At 40.6% G+C, this 24,830-nt stretch overlaps 1 protein-coding gene across 2 annotated transcripts in view; it reads right to left on the bottom strand.

Annotated features, from left to right (window-relative positions):
- Window positions 1–22,882, bottom strand: part of cadps2 (Ca++-dependent secretion activator 2) — a 263,694-nt gene extending 240,812 nt beyond the window's left edge. For both annotated transcript variants that reach the window (XM_074677121.1, XM_074677122.1), the window contains exon 1: window positions 22,210–22,882. In XM_074677121.1, the coding sequence (XP_074533222.1) occupies window positions 22,210–22,560 (351 nt within the window). In that variant the 5' untranslated portion in view covers window positions 22,561–22,882. The remainder of the gene's footprint in view (window positions 1–22,209) is intronic.
- Between the last annotated feature and the right edge of the window lie 1,948 nt (window positions 22,883–24,830).

The raw sequence follows: 24,830 nt of genomic DNA, 5'->3' as shown, positions 1-24,830 counted from the left end.
CTCAGCCACATTTCCAGTTGAGCCAGTAGGTGGCGGTAATACGTGTTATGGTTGGATTGCCGACCGTCTCACACAACAAAACGGCAGAAAAAGAAAGAACAGAAGAGGAGACTTCTCCTCCTGGAGTCGTATGAACGCGGATCGTTTTCACGCCGTCCTCATGTAAACGCGGGTGGCTTTTGAAAACACAAAGGAAGAATCGTTGCGGGAGTCTCCGTGTAAACGGGGCCTGAGTCACATGTGCCCATATATTGTCAAAACTCATAAGTTTAATAACTTAGAAAAAAAAGTTTTTAAAAAAAAATTAACTCCCTACAAAGAAATGTAGTCTTGCACCAATCACAATCCTGGTACCAGGTATGGGCCTGATCCAGTTCCTTAAAGCTGGATCTGGTATCGTGGGATGAGGCCAATCATGGTGCTGATCCAGTCAACCAGCTCTACGCGTTTTTTTACCGCCACTCTTGGCTTCTTGATTTGAAATGTTACTTTTGATGCACTTCCTTTCTTTTTTGCAGCATTATTATTAGCGTTAGTGTTTTAAGTGCTGGATCATTGCAGTTGTACTGCGGTGCCATGCAAGGTCAGTTTTGCAAATGTTGCAATTAACACGCTGTGTGCTTTCAGTCAGTGTGAAATTCTCCCAAACTCTGGAAATTTTTTTGACAAACGGCTTCTCCGGCTCTGCTATTATTCCCGTGTTTACTTGTTTCCTTCAACTGCCGGCTCGGCTTCTCCTCCTCCACACTGATCTGTTTACATGTGACACATACAGCCCCACAGTCCAGGTGGAATACACTCCAGTCCAGTAGGTGGCGGTAATGCAACTTCAGCTAGTTACCAACCACTAAATAATCTGATAAAAAGGAAGAAGATAAACAAACTGAAAAATGGAAAAACGTTGTTGATGCTTTTACTCATCGATTTTTACCGATTTTATCACTTCATTGTTGCACCCTAGGTTTTTTGGAAAAAAATATCATACTTGGTGACCTAACACTCTGTTTTTTGTAAACACGAGGCATAAACAAAGAGAAACAACTCTATCTTCGTAAATAGATGCATATGTGTGGACAGGGGCATCAAGGAGTGATGTGTTGGACACACTAAAAGAAGGCAGAACGAGATCCTTGTGAAGAAATACCAAATACTGTCCACAGGGGACCCCAAAAATGACACACCTGAAAAGAAGATAGAGCCCAGCTGGTAATGTCAGCTTCTGTTTGACTTCTACTGAACTTTCCATCAAATGTTGTCTTTGTATTGTTATTAAAAGCTCACTAGAAGACTTAAATTTAACGTTGCGTGTTTCTGTTTCAGCTCAAATTAACCCAAGGATGCTGGAGAGAGTTCTTGGAAGTCTTCAGTACTTCCTCGTTCTGTTGTGTTACTCGTGTCCTCTTTTATCCTCTTCTTTCTGTCTGTTCACAAACCACATTTTAAAGCATCAGGTAAAGATGAAATATCTGCTCAAGTTCAAGTGTTTCCTTCTCAGACTGTGGCCTTTTTTTCTCAGCTGCCTCGTGTATTTTAGTCTCTCCAGTGACGCTGTAAATAAATGCAGCACCTTTAACTTGTCTGTCTGAACATCCTCAGGATACGTTCTCTCTACTTTTCACCCATCTCACTCTTCTTAAGACCTGTTAATGTATTCCTGCTGTAAGAAATAAAAGTTAACTTTTATGTAGGCCTTGGACTCTGTTTTGTTTTTTTTTTCCTTTGCCTGCATCTTTCTTGGAGGGCTAACACTAACGCAGCATTATATCAGTGAGTCGAGGATGCAGACGTCAGCCTTGGAGCTACCTCGACTGGACTGAATGACATATTTCCTCTGATGAAAAAGTGAGGAGAAAAATCATGACTCTACAGCAGACTGAAGACTGCTGACAAGCTATGTTTGCCTGCCAGAGAGGAAGAACTTTAAAAATCTGTTTCACACCCACCGAAGTCCTTCACCAAGTTTAGTTATGAGAGAGGATTTATTTAGGGTTGTTTGGGAAGGATGAAGCCTCTGGATTTCTAAAATGTTGCTGCCAAAATGAGGGTGAGGTGTAGGTGTAGCGCTAAAACGCTCAGACAAAGGAAACAGCGTGGGTTTATTTTTCTTTTATCAAAAACTAAAGCTCAATTACTCTGGATAAAAACACAAAACTGAGAGTCAGAGCAAGCGTTCAGAGGGACCGTGACACTGAGACAAACCCAGGCTTGAATTCAAGGCCAGTCTCCATCGAAAACCTACATGAGCATTTTCCTCACAGTAAGCTGGAGTCAGAGCAGCCGAGAGAGGAGAAGTCTCAGGAGCGTCTGATAGAGGAGACGACAGAGCAGGCCGTTGTTTCAACAAGCGACAGACGTGTAGATGGAGACTCCTCGGGGGACTTCATTAGTCACCAGAAGCACAGAGTGAAACCGCAGGCTGATCCGAATGCCACACAGGGACATGACTGGAGTCGCTCAGCCTGTCAATACTCACTTATCTACGACCACTCAGAAATACCAGCTGCCTTTGAGGGCGGTGGACGACGGGGGCCCCTGTGAGCTGCTCTCAATCACACTCCTGGCCTGTTTCTATTGGGTGCACCTGTACGACAAAATAAAACTCTCCCGGGACAAGAAGACCAAGGATCTGAATTCATTTCAGGGATAGTCTAAGCCTGGTAGAGTAGAGGAGTCTCTGTCAGCTCCCGGTGTTCCAGTTTAAAGAGTGACCCTGTAAACTGGAGATCTTCAGATGAACGTGTCAGCTGATATCCAGTTTACAACAGCTGCTCAAATACAAAGGAAGACCTGGGAACATAACCTAGTTTATCTGTGAATATATCCATCAAGGCTTTATGAATCAGGTTCAACCAGCAACAGCTTTACCACTCAAGCTTGTCCTTATATTGTGTCATTTTGGCCTCATTAATGGCCTTTGTTGTAGTCTTACTGCCCCCTACTGGTATGGCGGTGTGTTGCATTCACTTTTACTTTTCTTCATACATCACGGTTTACATACGGTAGCCAGGGCCTGTATGCACATTCAGTCATTTAACAAATGGGACCATTAGTCCTAACGTTCTGTTATGGAACGGCCTGTTTGGTTGCAGCTAGGGATGGGTACCAAATTAGGTATTTTATAGGTACCGACCCAATTCTGTCAAAAGTACCGGGTACCGATTCATGTTAAATCAGAAGGTACCATGTTTAGGTACCTAAATGCATCCTTGTGACTGTGAAGGAGTGGAAGAGTAGCCAATTTTCCATGCTGGACATGAACACAGCATTGCAAGGTTATTTAATGAAGAATACATATGTGTAGTTCAAAAAATATATGTATATTATCACTAAGCAAATTTATATTTTTTACCACATAAACACGAAAAAGTACCAAAATTGGTACCGTTCGCCAGGTACTGAGCATCGGTACTGTATCCTTTCAATTGTGAAAGGTAGCCATCCCTAGATGCAGCGTTAGCGCCATGCACGACTGCATATAACCATCCAGTTAGCTAATTATACCATGAAAGAGACGCAGGTGCAGATTGCGTCATTATTAAGGGGAACCTTCTGGAAAACCCCCATCAAACAAACTCAAACTGAGCATGTCTACCACTCATTAACAGAGATAAACCTGGCAAGCAGTAACAGTGTGACTGAGAGAAGATCAAGAAAAATATTTCTTAAGAGGAAGAAAAAAGAGATTTTATTACAGGAATACACAAACAGCTGCTATCAGTGAGTCAATCAGGTAAACAAAGAGAAAGAGAAAGTTTGGCGATCTTGAACAGAGTAAATGCCTGAGGTGTTTCCAAGCGCACAGTAGAAAACCTCAATAATAAAATCAGTAATATGAAAACTGCTTTGAGGAACAAGTGCTGCAGCAATGCCCCAGTACCTCGATGATTAACTCTTAAAGCAGTTTATGAACTCCAACATTTCACCACACACATCTTGGAAGGAACCAGATGCAGGAAAGCAAAAAGTGAATCAAACTTGTAAAACTAACAGCAGTGAGCTTCGCCGGTTTGAGACTTTGATTGTCTCTCTTTTCTCATACAGCTCTACAGTTTCATTTAGCAGACGCTTTTGTCCGAAGCAACATACAACACAAGCAAGAATTTAGACAGTGAGAAAACCTAGTTAGCGCGACAAAGTGCTACAAGTTATTCGGCTGCTGGTGCTGCTATTAAGTGCAGGTTTTTTTTTTTTTTAATAATGTAGAATAATGTACCCATAACTAACCACAATTTAATTGCTGCAACAATATACTTCAACCTTCAACAACATTCAGTAATTAGTGCTGATAATTCACTAAGAGCTGAGTCTGAGACCTTCTGACTCATTCTACCCCTGAGGACAAAGAGGAGAAGGCTCAGTTGAGTTTTCAGATATCTCTTAAAGTAGAAAGGGACTCTGAGGATCGTATAGAGTCAGCTAATTCATTCACCATTTGGGCACAACAGAGAAGAAGAGTCTGGCCAGAGATTTGGAGCAGTACTGGGCTGGGAGCACCAGGCGTCTTTCACAAGCAGAGCGTAGAGGGCCAAAAGAAATCTCACCTCCCTGCCTCTTTTTAAATCCAGACTCAAAACTCACCGGTTTCGCTCTGCATATACCATACCTTGAATTTTCCCTCTCATCCACTTATCCATCACATTCTGCATTTTTTTTTTTTTTGTTTTGTTTTGTGTTGATGATTTGATTGATGTTATTGTTGTTTTATCCTGTACAGTGTCCTTGGGTGTTTTGAAAGGCACTTTTAAATAAAATGTATTATTATTATTAAAAGGAGTGTAGACTTGGATAAGGGACCCCAGGTAGGAAGGGGCCGTTCTTGTCAATGTTTTGTAGGTCAGAATCAATCAGGTAAACAAAGAGAAAGAGAAAGTTTGGCGATCTTGAACAGAGTAAATGCGTGTGGTGTTTCCGTGCGCCAACATTTCACCACTCATCTTGGAATCAAACTTGTAAAACTGACGGCAGTGAGCCTCGCCGGTTTGAGACTTCGACTGTCTCCCTTATCACATCTGTTCACTGAAAAAATCTTGTGTCTTCTAAATCTAAATTTGCTGTATGGCTTCACATCACCACCTTTACAAAGGATTGTCCACTGTCTTTGCTTTTTTCCTCTCAAAAGTTACCCATAAGCATGGTATCCACCTTTAAAAAACCAAACAGGCGCTGTAATCCTGCTGTTAGCGCCTGTAATGGTGGGGTCCACAGGAAACATGTAGTTCCTGGGAAGATTGTACCAGGAACTAAGGGTTCCTAGTCAAAAAGCATCTTTTGTTTCTCTCATGTCGAAGTTTGTGGAGGTAACAATGAGTTTTCAACAGACTTTTTTTTTCTATTCATTTGTTTCTGATGTTGTGTTAGTTCACATGACTTTCTGTGAGATCTCATGAGGGTGGAATTAAAAGCACAAATGTTAAGCGTGTGATGGAGCAGTCTTTTAAAACTATTGAGAGGATTTAAAGTCAAAATCCATCTAAAGGTTTTGGCTACCCAATAATATTTCTGCCTACAACTCCCATCTCTAACCAACACAGCCCTGATGAACTTTCAGACCAAGGTTGTAAATTAAGGTGCTGTTCATAACTGGCTCTGCCTTCAAGTAAAGCTTTTCCAGGAACCTCGCTGCTTCTCTTTCTTGCTTTTTATGACCTTCATCCTCCAATGGCATCATATTAAAAGAAAAAAACAGCAGAAAATACATCAATAATGTTACAAATTGAGCTTCAGTTGCACCCCAAAGCCAAACTAGCAAGGTTCCTCTCCATTTCCCTTTGACTGTCACTCAGTTGTCAAACAAAAACTCTGTTTTACCAAGGAAGCAAATATTTACTGAATGTACAAAGAGCCGAGTAAACACACGGGGAGATAAATACACATTAAACACACGGCTGAATGCGAAGAGGTACTTGAGTGTCTCTGCCAACACTCAAACGCTCTCGGAGACTTCTTCAAACCATCTCTTTGATTAGACGCTGACTGAGTTCAAGCATTAAGCAGTTCAGAATCAATCAGATGGAGTTAACGTTTGAGTGGATTTTTCTGATGAGATTTAACAACTTAAATATGCGTCTCTCAACCTCTCCAATGCACTTTTGTCTTTCAAATTAAAGCCTGCGTCAGCTGATGTCTGAACGTTTGATATCCTCTCATCACAAACGGCCTAACGAGAGCAGTTTCTGCCTACAGGATTAACGCAGATGAAAAATGACTAACCTGAGAACATATGAATAAAATATTGAGTCAAACACTACAGTATAAATATTTCTCCTTGTTGCCTGAACTCCTCCTCACATCCTCAAACAGAGCTGTGTGTCATCAGTCTGCTGCTCAGTGTGCTCCCTCTGTTCTGCTGTAATTCATTTCATTCAGCGCAGAGGTTGGGAGGTGAAGACAGAGAGAGCCCCAGGAGTGTGTGTTCCCATTCAGTGACACACACACACACGTCTCAGCTCTGTCTGTGGGCGTACAAATGGGGTGAGTGCCCTGACTGGGCAAAAAATACAGTTATTGGTCACTGCTCATCCAAGATGCTTAAAATAACCCTGAAGCAAGAGAGCCTCATGGGAAAAAAAAAGCTTTTTTTTTCTATTGGTCAAAGGTCATGTGGTGAAAAGATGAACAGAGGATAAAAATAAACACTCAACACAAAAGGTGGAGTTCAGGAAGGGAACTCAGGGAAGGGCAGCATCCGAGCAATGCACTCAGAAAGACAGATGTGAAAAGGACAGAGAGAATACAAAGAAAGACATAAAACAGCTATAAAACCTATTTCTATAAACAATTTTAACCTAGAATCTCATAATTTCAGGTTTTTTTATCCCATATATGTTTCTCCCTTGTTTTTTCAAGTATAGTATAATTTTAACTTTTTATTTTATTTTTTTATGTTAATTTCTAATTTTTCCCAATTTACAGGTTGTTTCTTATATTTTCAACGATGTATCTCATTCAAACTTTTTTTCACACATTTTTCCAACATGGTTTCTCCCAATTGATGAATTAATTATAATTCTGTCTTTTCATCTCATACTTTTGACTTTGTTTTACAAAGTACATATCCCTCCCACAAGTGCAACATTCTCTATAACCTTGGGTGCACATAACTGGTGCGCAAGTGCGCATGCGTCGTCTCAATGCATGCATGCGCTCTTGCGCACCAACAGCTGGAACCGCTTGGAGAGCAAGTGCTCATCAAAATGTCCAAGAAGCAAGTCCCGCTAAGTAACTATTTTGGTGTTCCACCTCCACCACCTCGAAAAAGACTGAACCCCCACCTGAGCCACACAAAAAAGAGTGTTCGCAGTTCGAAAAGTGGCTGCAAGAGGTTGGTTGGCACCATACCAAGGATAAACGCACCGTGATGTGGTGCAAAATATGCCACAAACATCCTAACCTGGCTGATAAAAGCAGCGCCTTTTACATAGAGACAAAGAATTTTAGTCATCCACCTTTTGAAAAGCATGAGAAAAGCAAAGAGCACATTAAAGGGACAGTTCAGTTTTTTTGAAGTGGGGTTGTATAAGCTCTATGTGACCACTAAGGACATTAGATACAGTAGAAAGTTGTCTCCTGTCCCTCAGTAAGACACAAACTTTAATCGATGGTGACGAGGAAATAGACGCTAACAGGGAGAGACCGTACCAAATTCAAAGACTATTTTCTCTGCCTACAAGAACTAAAATCAAAAAGTAATACCACAGTTTGAGAGTACGCTACATAGAATAATTTTTAAGTGCATTAAGTCTTCGGAAATATAAACATTTATCTGGACCTAACTAACTGGTCATGTGTCCTTCCGGGCACCGCTAGTGCGCTCCGTCCCCCCCTCCTCCTTCCAGCTGTAGGGAATGTAAACAAGCTATGCTTTGGGTGCCGGTTACAGAAATAAACGTTTATACTTCCAAAGACTTAATGCACTTAAAAAATATTTTATGTAGCGTACTCTTAAACTGTGGTATTACTTTTTGATTTTAGTTCTTGAAGGCGGAGAAAATAGCCTGTCTAATATGTTTTTGTTGGCTTATCACAAAGCCAATCATGCGCGTTCTATGCGCTTGGACCGTTGCTAGGCGCTGCCCAAGTAGCTGCCTGTTGCAGCAGCTCTCTCGTCTTTGTCCATTTCTTGTAATTTTTTCGTCTCTTTTTCGTCATCTTTGTATTTGGAGTGGATCATCATTTTGTATGGTTCATTGCTGGTCACAGACACCAAACTTTTTGTGGCTTCAGTGATATTATTTACTACTTTTCTCCTGTGTTTGTCTGGAGATCCTACATGTAACCATGGCTGCATTGTTTACATGTGAAATTAGCTGTTAGCAGCCTGTAGCATGTCAATGCTAACTAGTGTAGGGCTTGATGATTTCCCTCGCGCTGAGGAGGAGGAGGTGAGGACGACGTGCTGGTTCTCGGATGTGAGCTGGGAGGTGACGACATGGACCTGTCCTTCCATCCATCATTGTTGGGAACGTGGGATCTATCTCTGGTGGGATGGACGAGCTAGCTGTGCTAGCCCAGCGGCATCGTGCTGTTCAGGGATGTGGCTGACGGAGCTGACATCAGATGCCGGCGCCACATTGGAAGAGCTTCACCTGCTGTGAGCAGACAGGATCCAGGAGACAGAGACTGAACAGACTGCTGGGGAGGCTCAGTCCTGGACCCTGTGGAGGTGGAGACTGGCTGGGCTGGAGAGTGGTGGACGAGTGGTGGACGGGATGTTGTCATCTAATTTCTTATGGACCTTTTTGCACTTTCTATATTCTTTCTTACTTTTGTTTTCTTAAATGCTGCGGTGACTCCTGAATTTCCCCTCGGGGATAAATAAAGTATTTTCTATTCTATTCTATTCTATTCTATTCTATTCTCTTCTGAAGAGGACGTTCCACTGATACAAAAGCTTGACGTTAATGTCGGGACTGCTTATCACTTAGGTGGTGGTGCAATGGCTAAAACAATCAGCTCAGAACTACATGAAAAATTACAAGCATCTGAATTTTGGGATCTGCTCTCTGATGGTTCAGAAGACATAAATAAAACAGAGCAGAAAATTGTGTACATTGTGTCCATTTCAGTGTTTACAGACAATGCATTTGGTGGTGCTTAAGAGCAGTGAGTTGATTTTTATGTGTGTTACCGGTGTCACCATGAAGAGTTTGGGAGAGTAGAGTGTCTATAAATGAGAAATGAAGTTTGAAGCCATGAAGTTGGAGACAATCTGTGAAAAAGTGAATGCTGTGAGCAAAACTAGAGTGCTATGCTGTGCCAGTTTGCACCTGGCCTTGAAACATGCTAAATATAGACACAAAAACAGACACTTCTCTTCCTCCCAGTATTTTGCATGCTCTGTTGATCTGCATATATTCTGTTTAATCATGAAGGCTAACACGCTAAATGGATTGCACGTGCTATTTTGCACATTTATCAGAGACAATCTTCAGTGCACCAGGTTAGTAAGTCAGTTTTACACTTCCTATCAAGTCTGTATGGGTTTTAAACACGCAAACTTTCAGTAGATCAGGCCCCTGTTCTCAAAAATTCAACTTTATCGCTCACAATTTAATTCTTTATCTCATAATTACGACTTTTAATCCCATAATTTTGACTTTTTATCTCACAATTTTAATCTAGTTTGTCATACTTTTGTAGTATCTCATAATTTCAACTTTTTATTATATAGTTTGATTTAGTTTTTTTTTATTTTTCCACTCTTTATACCACAATTTTGATGTAGTATATCATAATTTCAATTTTTATTTATTAATTTTCCATAATTTACATTTTTTTTATTTATCCACTAAGGATACACAGAGTTTTAAAAATTTGTCTTTTTTTGTAATTTAAATTTCCATTGCATAGTTTTGTGATGTCTTGCAAGTCGTGTGATGTTATAATATCTTGATCTCTCAGAAAGACTTTCACTGTATGCAGATGAAGCCGGACAGTTTAATTCTAAATACTTTGAGCTTTTTAAATATTTTATCATTTTCCTCTCCACTAAGTAGAAAATGTATGATTATTTCAATGATTTTCTGGGACTCTCATCAAAACACCAGAAATGTAACTCTTAAAAACGTCCTTGAACTTTAGACTCAGAAATTTCTGTGAAAGAACAAAGTCATAAAATCTCCCACAAAGCATTCATACATTTTAAAATCTTGCTGCTTCATCACAAGTTGTAGAGCAGCTCCAAAGACGACGTGTTGAATTCACTGTACTGTGCTGTAATCCACCGCTGACTGCTCAGACTCGGAGCTGACTGAGGGCCGTCTCTGCCCCCGAGGCCGGGCTCACTCGCTGTCTGATGCTCTTCATGGTGCTCCCCGCTGAGACATCCCTTCACTTCTCTGAGAGGAAGATGATGAGGAGGAGGAGAGGTTGCATAACCAAGAGGAGCTCCGTCTCAAGGAATCCGACAAGAAGAGAAGAGGAGGGGGGCAAGGAGAGCTGACAAAGGAGGACGGAAGTCGCCTCCAGCAAATCTGCAGCCAAAAACTGCGCCCACCACAGATAAGGAGAACAACAAGCCTCCACATCAGCAGGAGAGGCCTCCTCACTGTGCAGCAGAGCAGGGGAGCTGCTGTTTATCTTGTTTGTGTAATAAACAGCTGCCAGGGGATTAGATGTGTGCAGGGAAGGATGATGCGTGGGTCTCCATCATGAGGGGGTTTCTGCTGCTCTGGTTTCCCTGCTCGGTTTGTAGGAAAACACAAAAACAGAAACACCGGGGGAAGACCGGAAGCTGCCAGTGTTTGAGACGTGGAAACACAGCAGGTGGGAGTTTCCTCATGTAAATATCTCACATTTATTCAAATTAAGCCACACATTACTGAAGGCTTAAATATCCTTCCTCTGCTCTCACTCTCACCACTTCAGCCAAATTCTCCTGCACATTTTAACCAGACTCTTCAAAGGTCAGAGGCTGTAACCGCGTTAATGTTTTACTCCTTCCCTCAGAGCTTTAAATTAACTTTTTAACTCCACCAGATTCTGAAGCTGCAGCAGCCCGGTGTCCGTCTCTCAGGACAGAATCCACAGAAGCCAGCAAAAAGTTGGAAAAGTGCAGAAAAGAGTTCAGAAGAAACTGTGATTGAGTTTTTTTTTCTTCCGCTGTGAATGTAAGAGCCAGGGAGGTATAGAAACCTTCAGAGATTCAGCCGTGCAGAGCTGCTGGTGCTGCTCTGTCTGCCTGCAGCCAGCGATGAAAAAAACTTTCTGATGGAAAAAGATCTGAATCATCCTCCCCAGACTGCAATAACCAGTCTCCTCATGAAACCGCCGCACTGAGTGGACAAACCCAGCCGCACTCATTCTTCAAGGTGCAGAGTAATGTGCCAGATCAGGCATGTCTGAAGTCAGCCCTGGGGCCAATCGACGCCTAAGATCAAATTTCAAGCAGCCTCCAGCTCTCATCTTACAAGCTTCAAATCATGGCACTGAAATTAATCATTTACTGAATTATGTTTCATTTACATTTTCTGTCTAATGCACAAACAAATCACTTTAAAATGAGATCATCAGCGCCAATATTACAGGTTACAAATTGTTTAAAATTGTTACTTCTTAGCTTCCCGATCAGGTCGACCAGGACTGGATTGATTTACGGCAAGTCTGGGTCTCTATGACAACACACTCCGGCTGATGAAGTTTAATAGGGAGAAGAGATATCTGTGTTTTTCTATGCTAAAACGATTTCTGTGATTAATTTTGTAGTGATGGTGGAGTCTAGAGCCCAACTGTCAGACAGAAAAGGACAGAAGAGCAGAAGAAAGACAAACAGGAGAGAGATAGAGCACGAGCTAAAGGCTAACACAGGGGTTAAGCTGTTAGTGCTAATGTTGACTCCAACCCACAGTCAGCAGTTATTCTGCAGTGGTCTGTTCAAACTTGAGAGTCTATCAACAAAATGAAGAGTGAGGTTACGTTAGCTCTGATTGGTAGATGACTGGTAGGACATAACCAGGATTCACTAACGTTACATGTTACAGACATGTCTTAGAGCACCGGACTGCCGATAGCACTACATATAGCCGGCTGCTACAATGTTTGCTTAATGTCATATTTCAAACCGTGGTGCTACATAGCTGAACTGATGAATACCTTACCTCAGCGCGTTGTATCCAGTAAAAAGTTGTCTTGAACAAACAAACTAATTTTGTTTCCATCTGATCTCCATTTAATTCCAAAACAAACACTCGACTTGCTTCAAGTCAATTACCGCAGAGAGTGAGACTAGCATCTTTAAGTAAGAGTCGATACTAAGTCCCAGTCTGATTTTTGGGTTTGCAGAGACTAAGGGGCCGTTGACACGACAACAGTTTTAGGGTGAAATGCAAAAGTTTTATTGCATTTCAGCCTCGCGTTTGCACGGAAACGGCGTTTCAGCCGACCTTAAACGCAAACTTTTGAAAACAGCCTCCAGAGTGGGATTTTTCTGAAATGCTGCCTACACCGCTGCTGTGTAAACAGTGAGCCGGCGTTTTCAGTGAAAACGCTGACGTCATAGTCCGCTTAGCGCAAGGGGGTACAACAGGAAAACAGTACTGTTGTTATGATTGTCGCGAGCTACCGTGTTGTGCTTGTGCTGCTTAATCTGCTGAATCTGCTGACTGTCTTTCAACAAAATGAGCATCTGTTGCTCTACTTCTGCTCTTAGCATTAATACATCAGACGATCGCTCAACTCTACTTCGGTGGAGATCTACCAAAAGCTGCTTCTGGACAAGACATTTACAGCACCACCTGCAGGCCTGGCATGCTTACTACAGCGTTTTCAGTCCCTCAGCGTTTCCGTGTAAACAGATTTTTTTTCACGGGGCCTAACTTTGCCAACTTCACTAATTACTAATAAAATAATAGTTCAAATATGTTTTCAGCTTATTTAGTGAATTTAACATAGTCAAGTTACTTTTGATGTTACTGTATATGCTGATGCATTAGCGTTCAGCAGCAATTTCTGCTATATGACAGCTAACGTGACTGGTCAGTTTCGGATGATCGTCAGAAATTCCAGATCACGAATGCATTAAAAAATGCCAAAATCAGATCAAAGGTCAAATCAGATACCAGGGGTCAGGATCAGGGCATACGTATCAGTAACTTCTCTCTAAACTATATCTGGACTGTGCATAGGCTACTTAAACAAAAGCTACAGCTCTGAGCATTCTGCAGAAACTCGTTAGAAAACGAGAAAAAATGAGAAATATTGAGGCTAAAAAGGTCAAAATTGTCTGATTATGAAAAACAATCTAGATCCAGATCCTGCCATAGTTAAATCCTGACATATTTTCCTCATACCGCCCCCTTATGGAGAACATTTCCCATGAGAGAAAGCAGAGTTTGCTTAATAAAAGCAATACCTTAGGGTTTTTGGTTTTTACTACTTACGTTGAGCCTAGCAGGTCTCATCTTTAAACTTGGACTAATGTGTCGACTCTACGTCTCTTTACGATGTTTCTGTCTGATTGTTTTCGATTTACATGAGCTGATAAGAAAGAAAAGGAAAGAGAATAAAGAATGAAGAGATTACTATTGACTTCTAAGTCTGCATCATGGTTTAGTCGAAGTCCTGAGCGGATCAGGTTGCAGATGTTTCACAGGAGGGAGAAAGAGGGAGCCCAGGAGATGCTGTTTCTGTTTGAAATGTAAATTATTCATTGAAAATGAGGCAGAACCTGAGTTTATGTGCTCTTTGGGAGATAAACATCCCGTGTTTTATCTTCACTGCCTCGGGTGAATTGTTGGCTGCTTCCTTCCCCTCGTCTGATTTCACTCCTGGAAGATTTCATCAATTACAAACTTGTGTTTCATAAAGTATTTACCAAATAAAGAACTGATTCATACTTTTACTATTTTATCAATGACTCTACATGAAACCTCTGCCGGCAGAGCTGAGTGTTAGAAAACTGACTTCTCTTTGTTAAGGTGTTCAAGTTTCTGCTTTGCAAACAAAAACAAGATCCTAAAAACAACAAACCGACAGAAACAGCGAAGCTCGTCCAGTCCAGCATACGAACTATGTCAACAAGGAAGCAGGAGATGTTGCAGGGCTGGTTTCTCTACTTCAGATTCTCCTCCAAACTTCCCCCAAAAGCCTCCAGGTTTACGGACAGTCTGACTCATCAGAGCTGTGAGAGATCCACCAGCAAACGTGTTTTAAATCAGCAAACATGATACAAGATTAATGTCTGCTGGAGGGTAAAGTCATAGATTAACTCTGAACACAGGCAGCAGCCGAGATGCTCCCTCTTCAAAAATTCAAACGTAGTGGGAAAGTGCACATTTGTTGATTCTCCAAAAGTGTAGATGTTAAAAGTCATGTTCTTCTTCTAGATTTTAAGGTTTACATCAACTCTGCTCTCTATGATTAGTTCTAATTATGATAAAACATATGCGGAGGAATGATGTCACCGCTCTCTTTAGGGGTGCAATAAAAAGCTCTGGACATTTACTAAAGCTCTGACAGTATTTCACTGATTTACCTCAACCTGGTGTTTCTGAAACACTTCACTCCATCTATTCCAGAGTCAAGCTTTCTAGATGTGTTTCTCTTTTTAAAAGGAAAAATCTGCTATTGGGTGAAAATTCACCAACTTGTGATGTCACAAATTGACCAAATCTCGTGTTGATCTCTGAGAGTTCTCATTCTACCTTTTGAGCAAGCTTTTCAGAGCAGCCCGTGGCCTCGAAACTCAGACTATCTTTGATATTGATGTTGAGCAATTAAAGTTTTTTTTGCCTTTTTATGCCTTTAAATTTATGGAGGACAGAAGAGTAGATAGAGCAAGAAATAGGGTTAAAGTGGGAAGTAACTTTGAATTTGGGGTTTGCCTAACGGTGCAAGCAACCTAGACTTCTCGGCCATACTGGCGTCTCAAGTGTTGCATCTAAAAGTTGTGTTTCTGTTTTTAAGAAGCCAAATTTGCTCTTGTAAGAAAATTCACCAACTTGTGATGTCACAAATTGAGCAAATCTCGTGATGACCTGGCTGTAATTTCACCAGGGGGTTTTGGAGCAGCCTTCATTCCCATCCTTGAATTATATCAACATCATCATCATTTTAAATTGTACACTGTAGTTGGTATGAATGTATGTATGAGCGAATGATGCATCAAATGTGAGCAGCACTGCACTTGTGTCCATGACAAATTTCCCTTCGGGAACAATAAAGTTTATCTTATCTTATCTTATCTTAACACACATCTTCCTCATAATTTGACACTTTGACCCCTTTTTAGTATCAACATCCAACTGTTTAGCTTTATGTTCTGTTTTTTATAATTATTTTTTGGCCTTTTATGCCTTTAAATTACAGTCGACTAGCGAGTTGGTGTCAAACCCAGACTGTGTTCTTGAGGGCCCAGGGCTGGGTACTGAACTTTGGTTATTTCATGGCACTGACTGAAACGCTTCAGTACTACCAACACATGCCTTGTCTTTCGTTGCTGAGTTTCTGTAGCCAAAGGATTAATCACGTGATGAAGATCTGATAATGCCACCGGTGATTGGTGGTAATGTTACATGTAGTTGCAGCAAGCAGGTTGTAGCGAACTCAGTGGCTCTGTCACTGTATTTGGTGACTCTTCAGACCCTTCTTGCATCTTTTACGGTGGGAAAAAAGTGACTGCTGACAAATCTAGCAACTCTTCTGGAGCTTAGAGACTGATGTGAATGCATGTTTTCATCTCCAGCACGGGCTGCTTCTCACTGACCATCCATTCTGTGCCCAAGCATCTTCAACCCTAAGCGTGGCGTGCTCAGGCTCAATCCATTTCTGTGCTTTGGCTCGCTTCAGAGAGGTGAGCTGTTAAGCGCGACACACTTCATTCATGAGCACAAACACACGAGCAGCAGGTATAATCCATGACGTATGCTGCAGCCTAAGAAGACGGCAAATTAATCGCGCCTACACTTGTCTCTTTTGGTCATTTTTGTTGGCCCCAACTCCAGAGAAACAAAGAGGATTATTATGACATCACAAAAAATCAGCAGAAGAAAGTTCATTTACAGTTATAAACACATTTAGGGTGCACTTAGTACTGCCCTGTCCTTTGTTTGGGACTGTTCTTTCTGCACAGGCAATTATTCGTTGATCAATCTTACAAGAAAACTGCTCAGAGTGGAAAAATACTACAGCTGAAAAATAAGACTCAAGATTTGAGCTGCAATGTGTAATTCAATTTTCTTTTTGCTAAAATTGACAATAAAAATTGGTACTGAAAAAAGTATTGTTAAGGAACTGGCAGTCTCCTTCACTGCTGCCATTCAATTCGTAGAAGAACTTTTGCTCTTGTAAGAAAACTCATCAACTTGTGATGTCACAAATTAAGCAAATCTCATCCTGATCTTGGGGAAATCTTGTTTGACACTTATTGTTGCTACATTTTGAAACTTGAGCCCTGTACAGTATTGACATGGAGCTTCCTGGCTCAATATTTGGAGAGTACTGTCTCTTTAATAATTTGTTTGACCAATAAGAAACTCAAATGCCATCTAGTGAAGGTGACAGCATTGAGCCATTTATCTGACTAAACATGCACAGCCCGACCCAACACTGTGAACAAAAATGGATGACAAAACTGATTTATGAAGGCTTCTACTGTTGGTAATTTGTCAGTAATAGCTCGGTCAGTTTTTCATGCTCAAAGAGGTCATAATGCTTTTACAATAAATCTCATATTCTGCATAATTCTGTAGAAAAATACAGCAACCAGAAGGTGGACCAGAGCTGAAAATGCGTCTTCTTATGTCTCTTTATGAAACATCAGCTGTGACAACAAACTTTCCTTTCCTAAGCTGGATCCTTGCTGTGTGAGTTCTCTCACATTCACATTTTCAGGCCCTCACCTTCAAAGCTTTTCTCTCCTTCTCACCTCTTTTTATTCCTCCTCACCTCAAACTAAACCACGGAGCAAACTTTCTGCTCTGTTGTGTAACTCTCATTTTCCTGAGCTGTGATTCCTGAGCTGACACTTTAACATCCACTGGTGGTTGCTTTTTATCTTGTTTGCTTTCTTTTCTACATAAAGTCAAACAGAAACGGCTCTTTGGATTTTTCTTTCCACATAAAAACCATCCAGAGTGAGCATTAATGTGTTTTCTGGGAGGTGAAGCCCTGAGGTGAGTGAGCCTCATGGCGCCCAGAGTGAACCCGCCAAAGGCTGAGCGTGAGCGTGGGCCAATGCTAAGCATCGGCTTGCATCATTAACTCCGCCTCCAGAGCCATGGCAACCAGCAGGAAACACACTGCGAAGAAGTTTCTGAGCAGCGTTATGATCATTCCTCTCTAACTTCCAGCTCGAACATATTAAGTTTAATGTGAGCGTGGGTTTAATAAAGGTGGAGGAGGAATCTTACATCATACAGCCTCAGTCTTCATGTCACAGTCTGTTTAACCTCAATAAATCAGGGTTCATACTGACAGTTAAATTCAGCTAGTTATAAAAACATGGTTTGTGAGTTTAAAAAGTTAATCCTAAATTTGTGCATCCTACATGTGTCTCTTTACATCGTAATTTGGAAAACGTGACATGAACACACCAATATTCAATAAAAAAAGCTTGTTCACAGAGATTCAACGTTTAAAAACTTTCGTCTGAGTTTTAAAACACTCAAGTTTGGCAACTGTATGCCTTATACTGAGCAAAATTTGAGGCTGTCTTTTGAGGGTGGGAGAAAAAAATGGATTCTCACATGTACCAAGGATTTTTGCTTCATGTTTTTCAAGTGGAAATTTTTTGTTTTATATATATATATATATATATATAATTTAAAATAATTAAATACATAAATAAATAATAAAACAATAAAAAGTAATCAATAAATAAAAATAAATTTATATATATAATTTTATTTTTATGTGTTAATTTATTTATTTTCAAATTTAAAGTTGGGTTGGAAAAAAATTTTCTCCAGCAGAGGGGGAAATATATATATATATATATATATATATATATATATATATATATATATATATATATATATATATATATATATATATATATATTAAATAATGAAATACATAAATAAACAATAAAAAGTGATAAATATATAAAAAAAATATATATATATATATATATATATATATATATATATATATATATATATATATATATATATATATATATATATATATATATATAATTTTATTTTTATGTATTTTTATGTGTTTATTTATTTATTTATTTTCAAATTTAAAGTTAGGTTGGAAAAAAAGTTTTCTCCCGCAGAGGGGGAAATGTTTTTCAAACTACCTAGTCAGGATCCCCTGAACAAATCCTAAAACTGACTTACATTTGATCAGCATTTTTGGGGAAAACATGTCTCCTGAGATAGTCTGCAGACATAATCATTTAATGTTTTCACATAGTCTGGTGTTAAATAAGGAAGTAAAGATTGAAAATGTTGAAGAATTTTAATTAAATAAAGCAGCTCCCCAAAAATCCTAAAAGAATAGAATCAGAAGAAAATCATATCGCCTCAGCCCTACCATCTTTAGTTATATCATAATCTACATCAGAGATGTGCACATTTGGTCAATGAAAAAAACAAATGTCATCTTCTTGAGTTGGGATGGAATCGTATACTGTTGTAGAGCCTGTTTGTTTCTCTTTTAAATGAAGCCACATTTGTAAGGACGATGTATTTGTGGTTGGAGCCTATCCCAGCTGTTTGTCAGGGGAGAACATGCCAACTCCACATAGATAGGCCCGCCTTGCCCAAACCAGGATTCCTTCATGGTGACCTTCTTGTTGTAAGGCACATGTGCCAACTCAAGGCCCATGGGCCAAATGTGGCCTGCCATGCCATTTTTTGTGGCCCGTAAAAGCTTAAAAGGTCAGATTGTCCTATAATAGATAAGTCAAACGGCTGCATTGACCATAAGCTACATTTCCCATAATACATACCACTTATGTAGCCCATTAAGTGATGGCATCCTGCCACTACATGGCAATGTTTTCACGTCAGTGTCATTTTCTGAACTCGTGGAATTGAAAAATTAAATAAATTGTTGCAGATGGTAGGCTGTTTCAAAAAAATATGGGAAGCCACTACATGTTTGTGCTTCAAGAGGAAAAACTGGTATGACTATTGTGTTACGAGGCTGTTGTGGTTGTCAAAGAGTACAATCTACATTGGCATTTTGACACCAAACAACTTTAGCTAAGTATGTTAAAGTGAGCTTTCAAGAACAAAAACAAATAGAGCAAGATTTGTTCAGGGAAGCCAGGACAAAAACAACGCGGTCTAGCTTGATTGCGGATGAAGAAATTGCCCACCTGCTAATCTGCTAATGCCAAACAGTTTTATTCTGCTGTGGCTACAGACTCTTGTTAAGAGCTTCTGGTACCCACAATCAGGTGCCTGATCGTCAGCATACTGTAAGACTTAAGTCACACTGTGTGCATACATACATTCAGAAGCAACACAGCATGAGGTAAATGATCTCCTCTCTGCATGATGGCAGAGCTGCTGAATGGTGCTAGAAAATGTGGGTATTTTTAGTTTAAAGAAGCTGAGAACATGAGGCAGTGTCACAATAGTGTTTACGTTTTAATGACCACAGATCAGAGGTGTGCACAGGAGGGGGGCAAGTGTTGAAGAAACAGACTATAAAGTGCCCTCTTGGGAGCCAAATGTGCACTGAAGTGCTGTTTTTTTTTCTTTCACCCCTGTCTTTCAAAAATTCTGCGTATGCCACAGATGGTCTTGGCACAGCTTCTTAAATGTACTCCATTTACAATGTTAGGAAAAGCAATTCCAGAGTTATTACCTTAATTTTTCCTGGATACACTTTGAGATTAAATTAATCTCTGTAAGATTCTTAAATTGGTTGCTATGCGCCGCCCTGTTGGTTATGGCTGCCTTTTGCAGCAGCTCTCTCTTGTAATTTTTTTCGTCTCTTTTTCGTAATCTTTGTATTTGGAGTGGATCATTACTTTGTATGGTTCGTTGGTCGGTCATGGACACCAAACTTTTTGTGGCTTCAGTGATATTTTTGCTGTTTTTGCTCCTGTGTTTATCTGGAGATCCTTCGTGTAACCATGGCTGCATTGTTTACATGTGAAATCAGCTTTTAGCAGCCTGTAGCATGTCAATGCTACCTGGTGTAAGGCCTGATGTTTCCCCACAAGGTGAGGAGAAGGAGGTGAGGACGCTGTGCTGGTTTTCAGGTGTGAGCTAAGAAGTGACGACATGGACCTGTCCTTCCATCCATCGTTATTGGGAACGTATGATTTATCTCCAATAAGATGGACGAGCTAACTGTGCTAACCCAGCAACAGAGGGAATACCAGAGGGCAGAGTAGCATCATGCTATTCCCAGACATGGCTAACAGAGCTAACATCAGACACCAAGCCATGTTGGAAGAGCTTCACCTGCTGTGAGCAGACAGGATCCAGGAGACAGAGATGGAGCATAACTGAAGCAGCTCAGTCCTGGACCCTGTGGAGGTGGAGGCTGGCTAAACTGGGGGATGATGGACAAGCTGTCATCATCTATTTTCTTATGGAGCTTTTTGCACTTTCTATACACTTTCTTACTTTTGTTTTCTTGATTGCTGCTGTGACTTCAATTTCATTGTTCCTTTTACAATAACAATAAAGTTTTATTCTATTCTAAAGATGGTAACATGAATCGTCTCAGAACAGAGTTACAAAGACTGCCTGGATGGTGAGTTATAGCTCTAGCATGGTCCCCACAGCAGCTCATGCAATGTGTCATAGCTGATTGCGACCCAACACACACACACAAACATGCATACATACATGCACGAACTGCCACCACCCACCAGGAAACTCCTCTCCAGTGTGACATGAGGAAATCGATCCCACTTTCCCCTCCTGTCTTTCCTCTTTATGAATCAGAGCAGAAACATGAAGCAGGACTTCCTGAACTGAACATTCAGGGAGGAGGATGCTGGATCTGGAGTTTCCGTCTAATTAAAGTGACACTGGTTTCACATGCTGACATTCCACTTGTGCACGGTTAAACTCCCACGCCTGCCTTCTGTCAGGGGGATTTTTCACTCACGCTCTTATAATCAGAATAAAACACCCTCATCTGCTTATTGAAATTAAGCATCATGAGACCCTCGCTAATAAGTTTCCCTTTGACACAGAGGGTTCGTCAGTCAGAGCTGGCCTCGCTGCTCGCTTTAGAGGAAGGAGCTCGCAGAAATGCATTCATCTGCATCTAACATGGACAAACCCAGGGAGAGCTATTCACCAAATCAGCTGAATGGCTCTTGAATGTTTCAGAGCCAAGGCCAGCGCTGCAATACATGCTGTAATCCAACACGACCAAAACAAAGGCTACAGAAAGGAACTGAAAATGCAGAGACGTGCCAGCCTCTTGTGTGGAATTAAACACATAATTATTTCAACAAATAAAGCTTTGGTTCTCCTGCACAAGTTGTTATGATAGTCAGGAAAAGAAACTGTGATTTCTTATGGCATCAACAGAAGGAAATAACAGCTTAAAAACTGATTAATCTGAGTTTTAAGGTCGAGAAACCACCAAGTGCATGCAACCAGGAGTTTCTGCAAGATCGTGTTTTGTCCCAATTACAACACTTTATTTGAGCTGTATGCATGAATGAATCAGATAGCATGTTAATATTTAAGTGTTATAGGTTTGTTTCTTTTTCTGTAAGGTAATTTTCTAAATATTTCAAAACCTGCGTTGAAAAGATGTCATAAAATAAGGGATCCCATGCATGTCTTTGAAACTACACCAGACTCCATTTAAATTCCAATCAATTTAAGGTTTTCATGCCCTGTACGAAGTATAAACACTTTAAATAAACAATTAAATGATACAAAAAGAAACGTGTGAAGCAGATGTCGGATTCGGCTTTCATTATAAATACATAGAGGAGCTTTTTTGGACAATATTTTAGATTTTAGTGCTTTAGTCAGCATGGGAAGCGTAGCTGTTCTGCGAGCGTTTGTGCAAAGCAACAACGTAAAAGCAACAGGAGACTAGAGGAGAAAAGAAACTATTCTGTGATGATGAGTGAGATGCAAAGGGTCAAATGAAACGCCGAATTAGAAAAGAGCTACTTAGAATTCAAGAAAGAGGTTGAAATGTTCAGTTTTGTGCAGATAAGTCAGTTATATAGAGGGGAGAGGTTTAAATCTGCATAATTTATATGGGATTTGGCTTTAAGGTTTTCTCCATACCAGACAACAGGTGCATGCTCCTTCAGTGCACACTCACCTTCTGCTGCCGCCGGGCCATGTCCGTGGGCTGCTTGGCGTTGAACGGGTATGCAATGCACCTCAGGACGAAGACGTAAATCTGCAGCTTAATTTTCCTCTCCTCTTCCTCCTTCTGGATCCGCTCGCGCTCCTTCTTCTCCTCCTCCTCACCTGTAGCGCTGTTCTCTTTGGCACCTTTGCCGGGTGAAGCTCCAGGTGCTGCGGACTCACGCTTCTGGCTGCCCGCCCGGCTGCTGTTGCTGTTCCCCCGTTTCCCAGCCGAGGAGCCAGCCGCTCTCCTCGGAGGTTCTTGGACAACTTCTGGGTCGGAGTCCCCGCCGGTGTCATCGCTGGAGGACGGGTCCAACATTGTCCACGGGTGTAAAAAGTCAAATTCCAACCAGCAGAAGAGAAGAAAAGGAGCACGCAACAAGTGTTAAAACGTTTTTTGGTTTGTTTTAGTCGACGTGGCGTTGACAGCTGCACTTTCCAGAGCGACGCTGGTCCCTGCTGCGGTCGGTGCAGCGTTCCTCCTGAATGTCGGTGAGTTTTTCGAGGGGGAGTGGGCGGGGTTTTCACCGTGAATGTTTGGAGGTAGTGCCCGCGTGCGCTTCGTTCCGTTGCACGGAGGAATGGCACGAGTGTTGAAATGACAGCGCGCGCCCGGCGCCACTGTTGCGCGTAGCTGGTGCGCTGTGTGAGCGCTCCTGCACACAGGTGAGCAACCTGTAGCTGCAACCAGAGATGAGAAAGCAACGGAAAGAGCACTCACTCTGACTGAATTTTGGAGACCAAAAATACAAACGGTTTATGTCATTATTTCTGCAATGACTTGGGTTATCTTTACTTTTCAGATTTTTAATCCTTAAAGACTTAGGTTTTTATATCAAAACAAACACTTTCTGTTTATTTCTATATTATCAAATGAAGCTTAAGTCGACAGCTAGCTTTTTTGAGGATATGGGATTAAGTTGGGTGGATTAATTTGCTCCATTCCGTCCAGAAGTTATAAAATGATGACAAATGAGCTCTAATCAAACTAACCCAATCATTATGCGTTTTATAACAAATTAAAGCAGCACTAAAAACAATTATTTGCTTAATAAATTCAAAATTTTACCACTAAAACTTCAATTTCATCACTGTAAATTTGTCACAAAGCATGTTTCCTGGGGGGGTGATTCAAAGATGAACTTTTAAGCCTCAGTGTGATACATCCTCATTAATAAACAATCTTTGATAGTAAAGAAAAGCTACACGCTTTCTATTAAAGTCAGCTGGAGAGTTAAAAAGATACCCCATTTAAAGATCAAAGTTAAAGTGTTTTGGATTTTATTTTGTTCTCACCTAGCCAGGGGGAAAAATTAGATAGTATAACCTGTTTTCAAATGAGCTAATTAATTTCAGGAGATAACAAAGTGCTTTATTAATGGAAAAAAGAGGATAACATTAAGACAAAACGGAGCTGTGAGGAATAAATTAAAGCAGAACAGCAGAATGTTATCAACAAAAGAGCCACAAAAGAAAGTGATTAGAGGGAAAGATTAAAACCACCAAAGATTAAATAAAAGAGAGAGAGAAAGAAAGAAAAGTAATAAAACAAGAAAAAAAAAGTCTAAAGACCACAAACAGAAGATAAAAAGGAATTAAACAACACCAAAAGAATACACTGATTGCATTTTTTAATGACTTGTGGGTTAGTTGTATCCATGAAGGTGGGGAAAGAATAAACAATAAGCACCAAACTTTCAGTTACAGGTTGAAAAATACATCCTATAACTTCAGCATTAGCTGAAATTACTTTAACCGCTCTCTTCAAACTGACATGTCAGAGGTTTATGTCTCCAGTAGCCAACAGGTGCTCAGCTGCTGTACTTTGTGACCACTGCTGCCACTAGAGGTCAGTGTTTCTCTGGTGCAGTTTTATATCAAATGGCTGAGATGAAATATCAACAACATAAATACTTGTGGCCAGTTTTTGGAAACATATCTGTTGATTTGACATGAAAAGAACAGGATTATTTTGACCCAGCTTCTACATCACTGACAGCCAGTAATTAAGGTGTACCAGAGTGAGATTCAGTTTTATTAACAGTTAAAAAGACACAACAAAGATAAGTTTCAGGTGTTACAATGAATCAGCTCAGACACAAAACATAACCAACAGTTCAGTTTTATGATATAAAAAATATACATTACCAATAATACAGCTCACATCCCTCCTCATGAGAGTTGAGTCAGCTTATAAACATATGAATAAAATGTAAATAAAAGTATCCCCTCAGTAGCCAAACATCTTCTAGAGGAGTTTTTCAACTGCAGGAACCAGGGCTAAAATTTAATTCTCGAGGGATTAATTCAAATCTTGAAGCAGCTCTGCCTGCAGGGTAGTACTTTACAGATCTCTGGGAACTTTTGGAGGCTAAGCCTGCAAGTTAATTGCTTCTGATTGGTGGAGCTTTCTCCTCCGTCCACTATAAGATGACCCCCAGCAGTGAGTGACTTGGTTTAGTTCCTCCTAAACAACAGTCTTTTTTTGAGCCTGACAGTGTGACTTTGCCCCTGATATCTCCCAGTGTTAAAGTTTGAATAGTGACCCTGTAAACTAAAACCTTCAGCTGGACATGTCAGTGGATATCC

The sequence above is a fragment of the Halichoeres trimaculatus genome, unplaced genomic scaffold (genome assembly GCF_033239565.1).
Source record: "Halichoeres trimaculatus isolate MK-OKI-2021-1 unplaced genomic scaffold, fHalTri1.1 fHalTri1_scaffold_10, whole genome shotgun sequence".
In the NCBI taxonomy this organism is placed as follows: Eukaryota; Metazoa; Chordata; class Actinopteri; order Labriformes; family Labridae; genus Halichoeres; species Halichoeres trimaculatus.
This window is presented reverse-complemented; position numbering and strand designations above follow the sequence as displayed.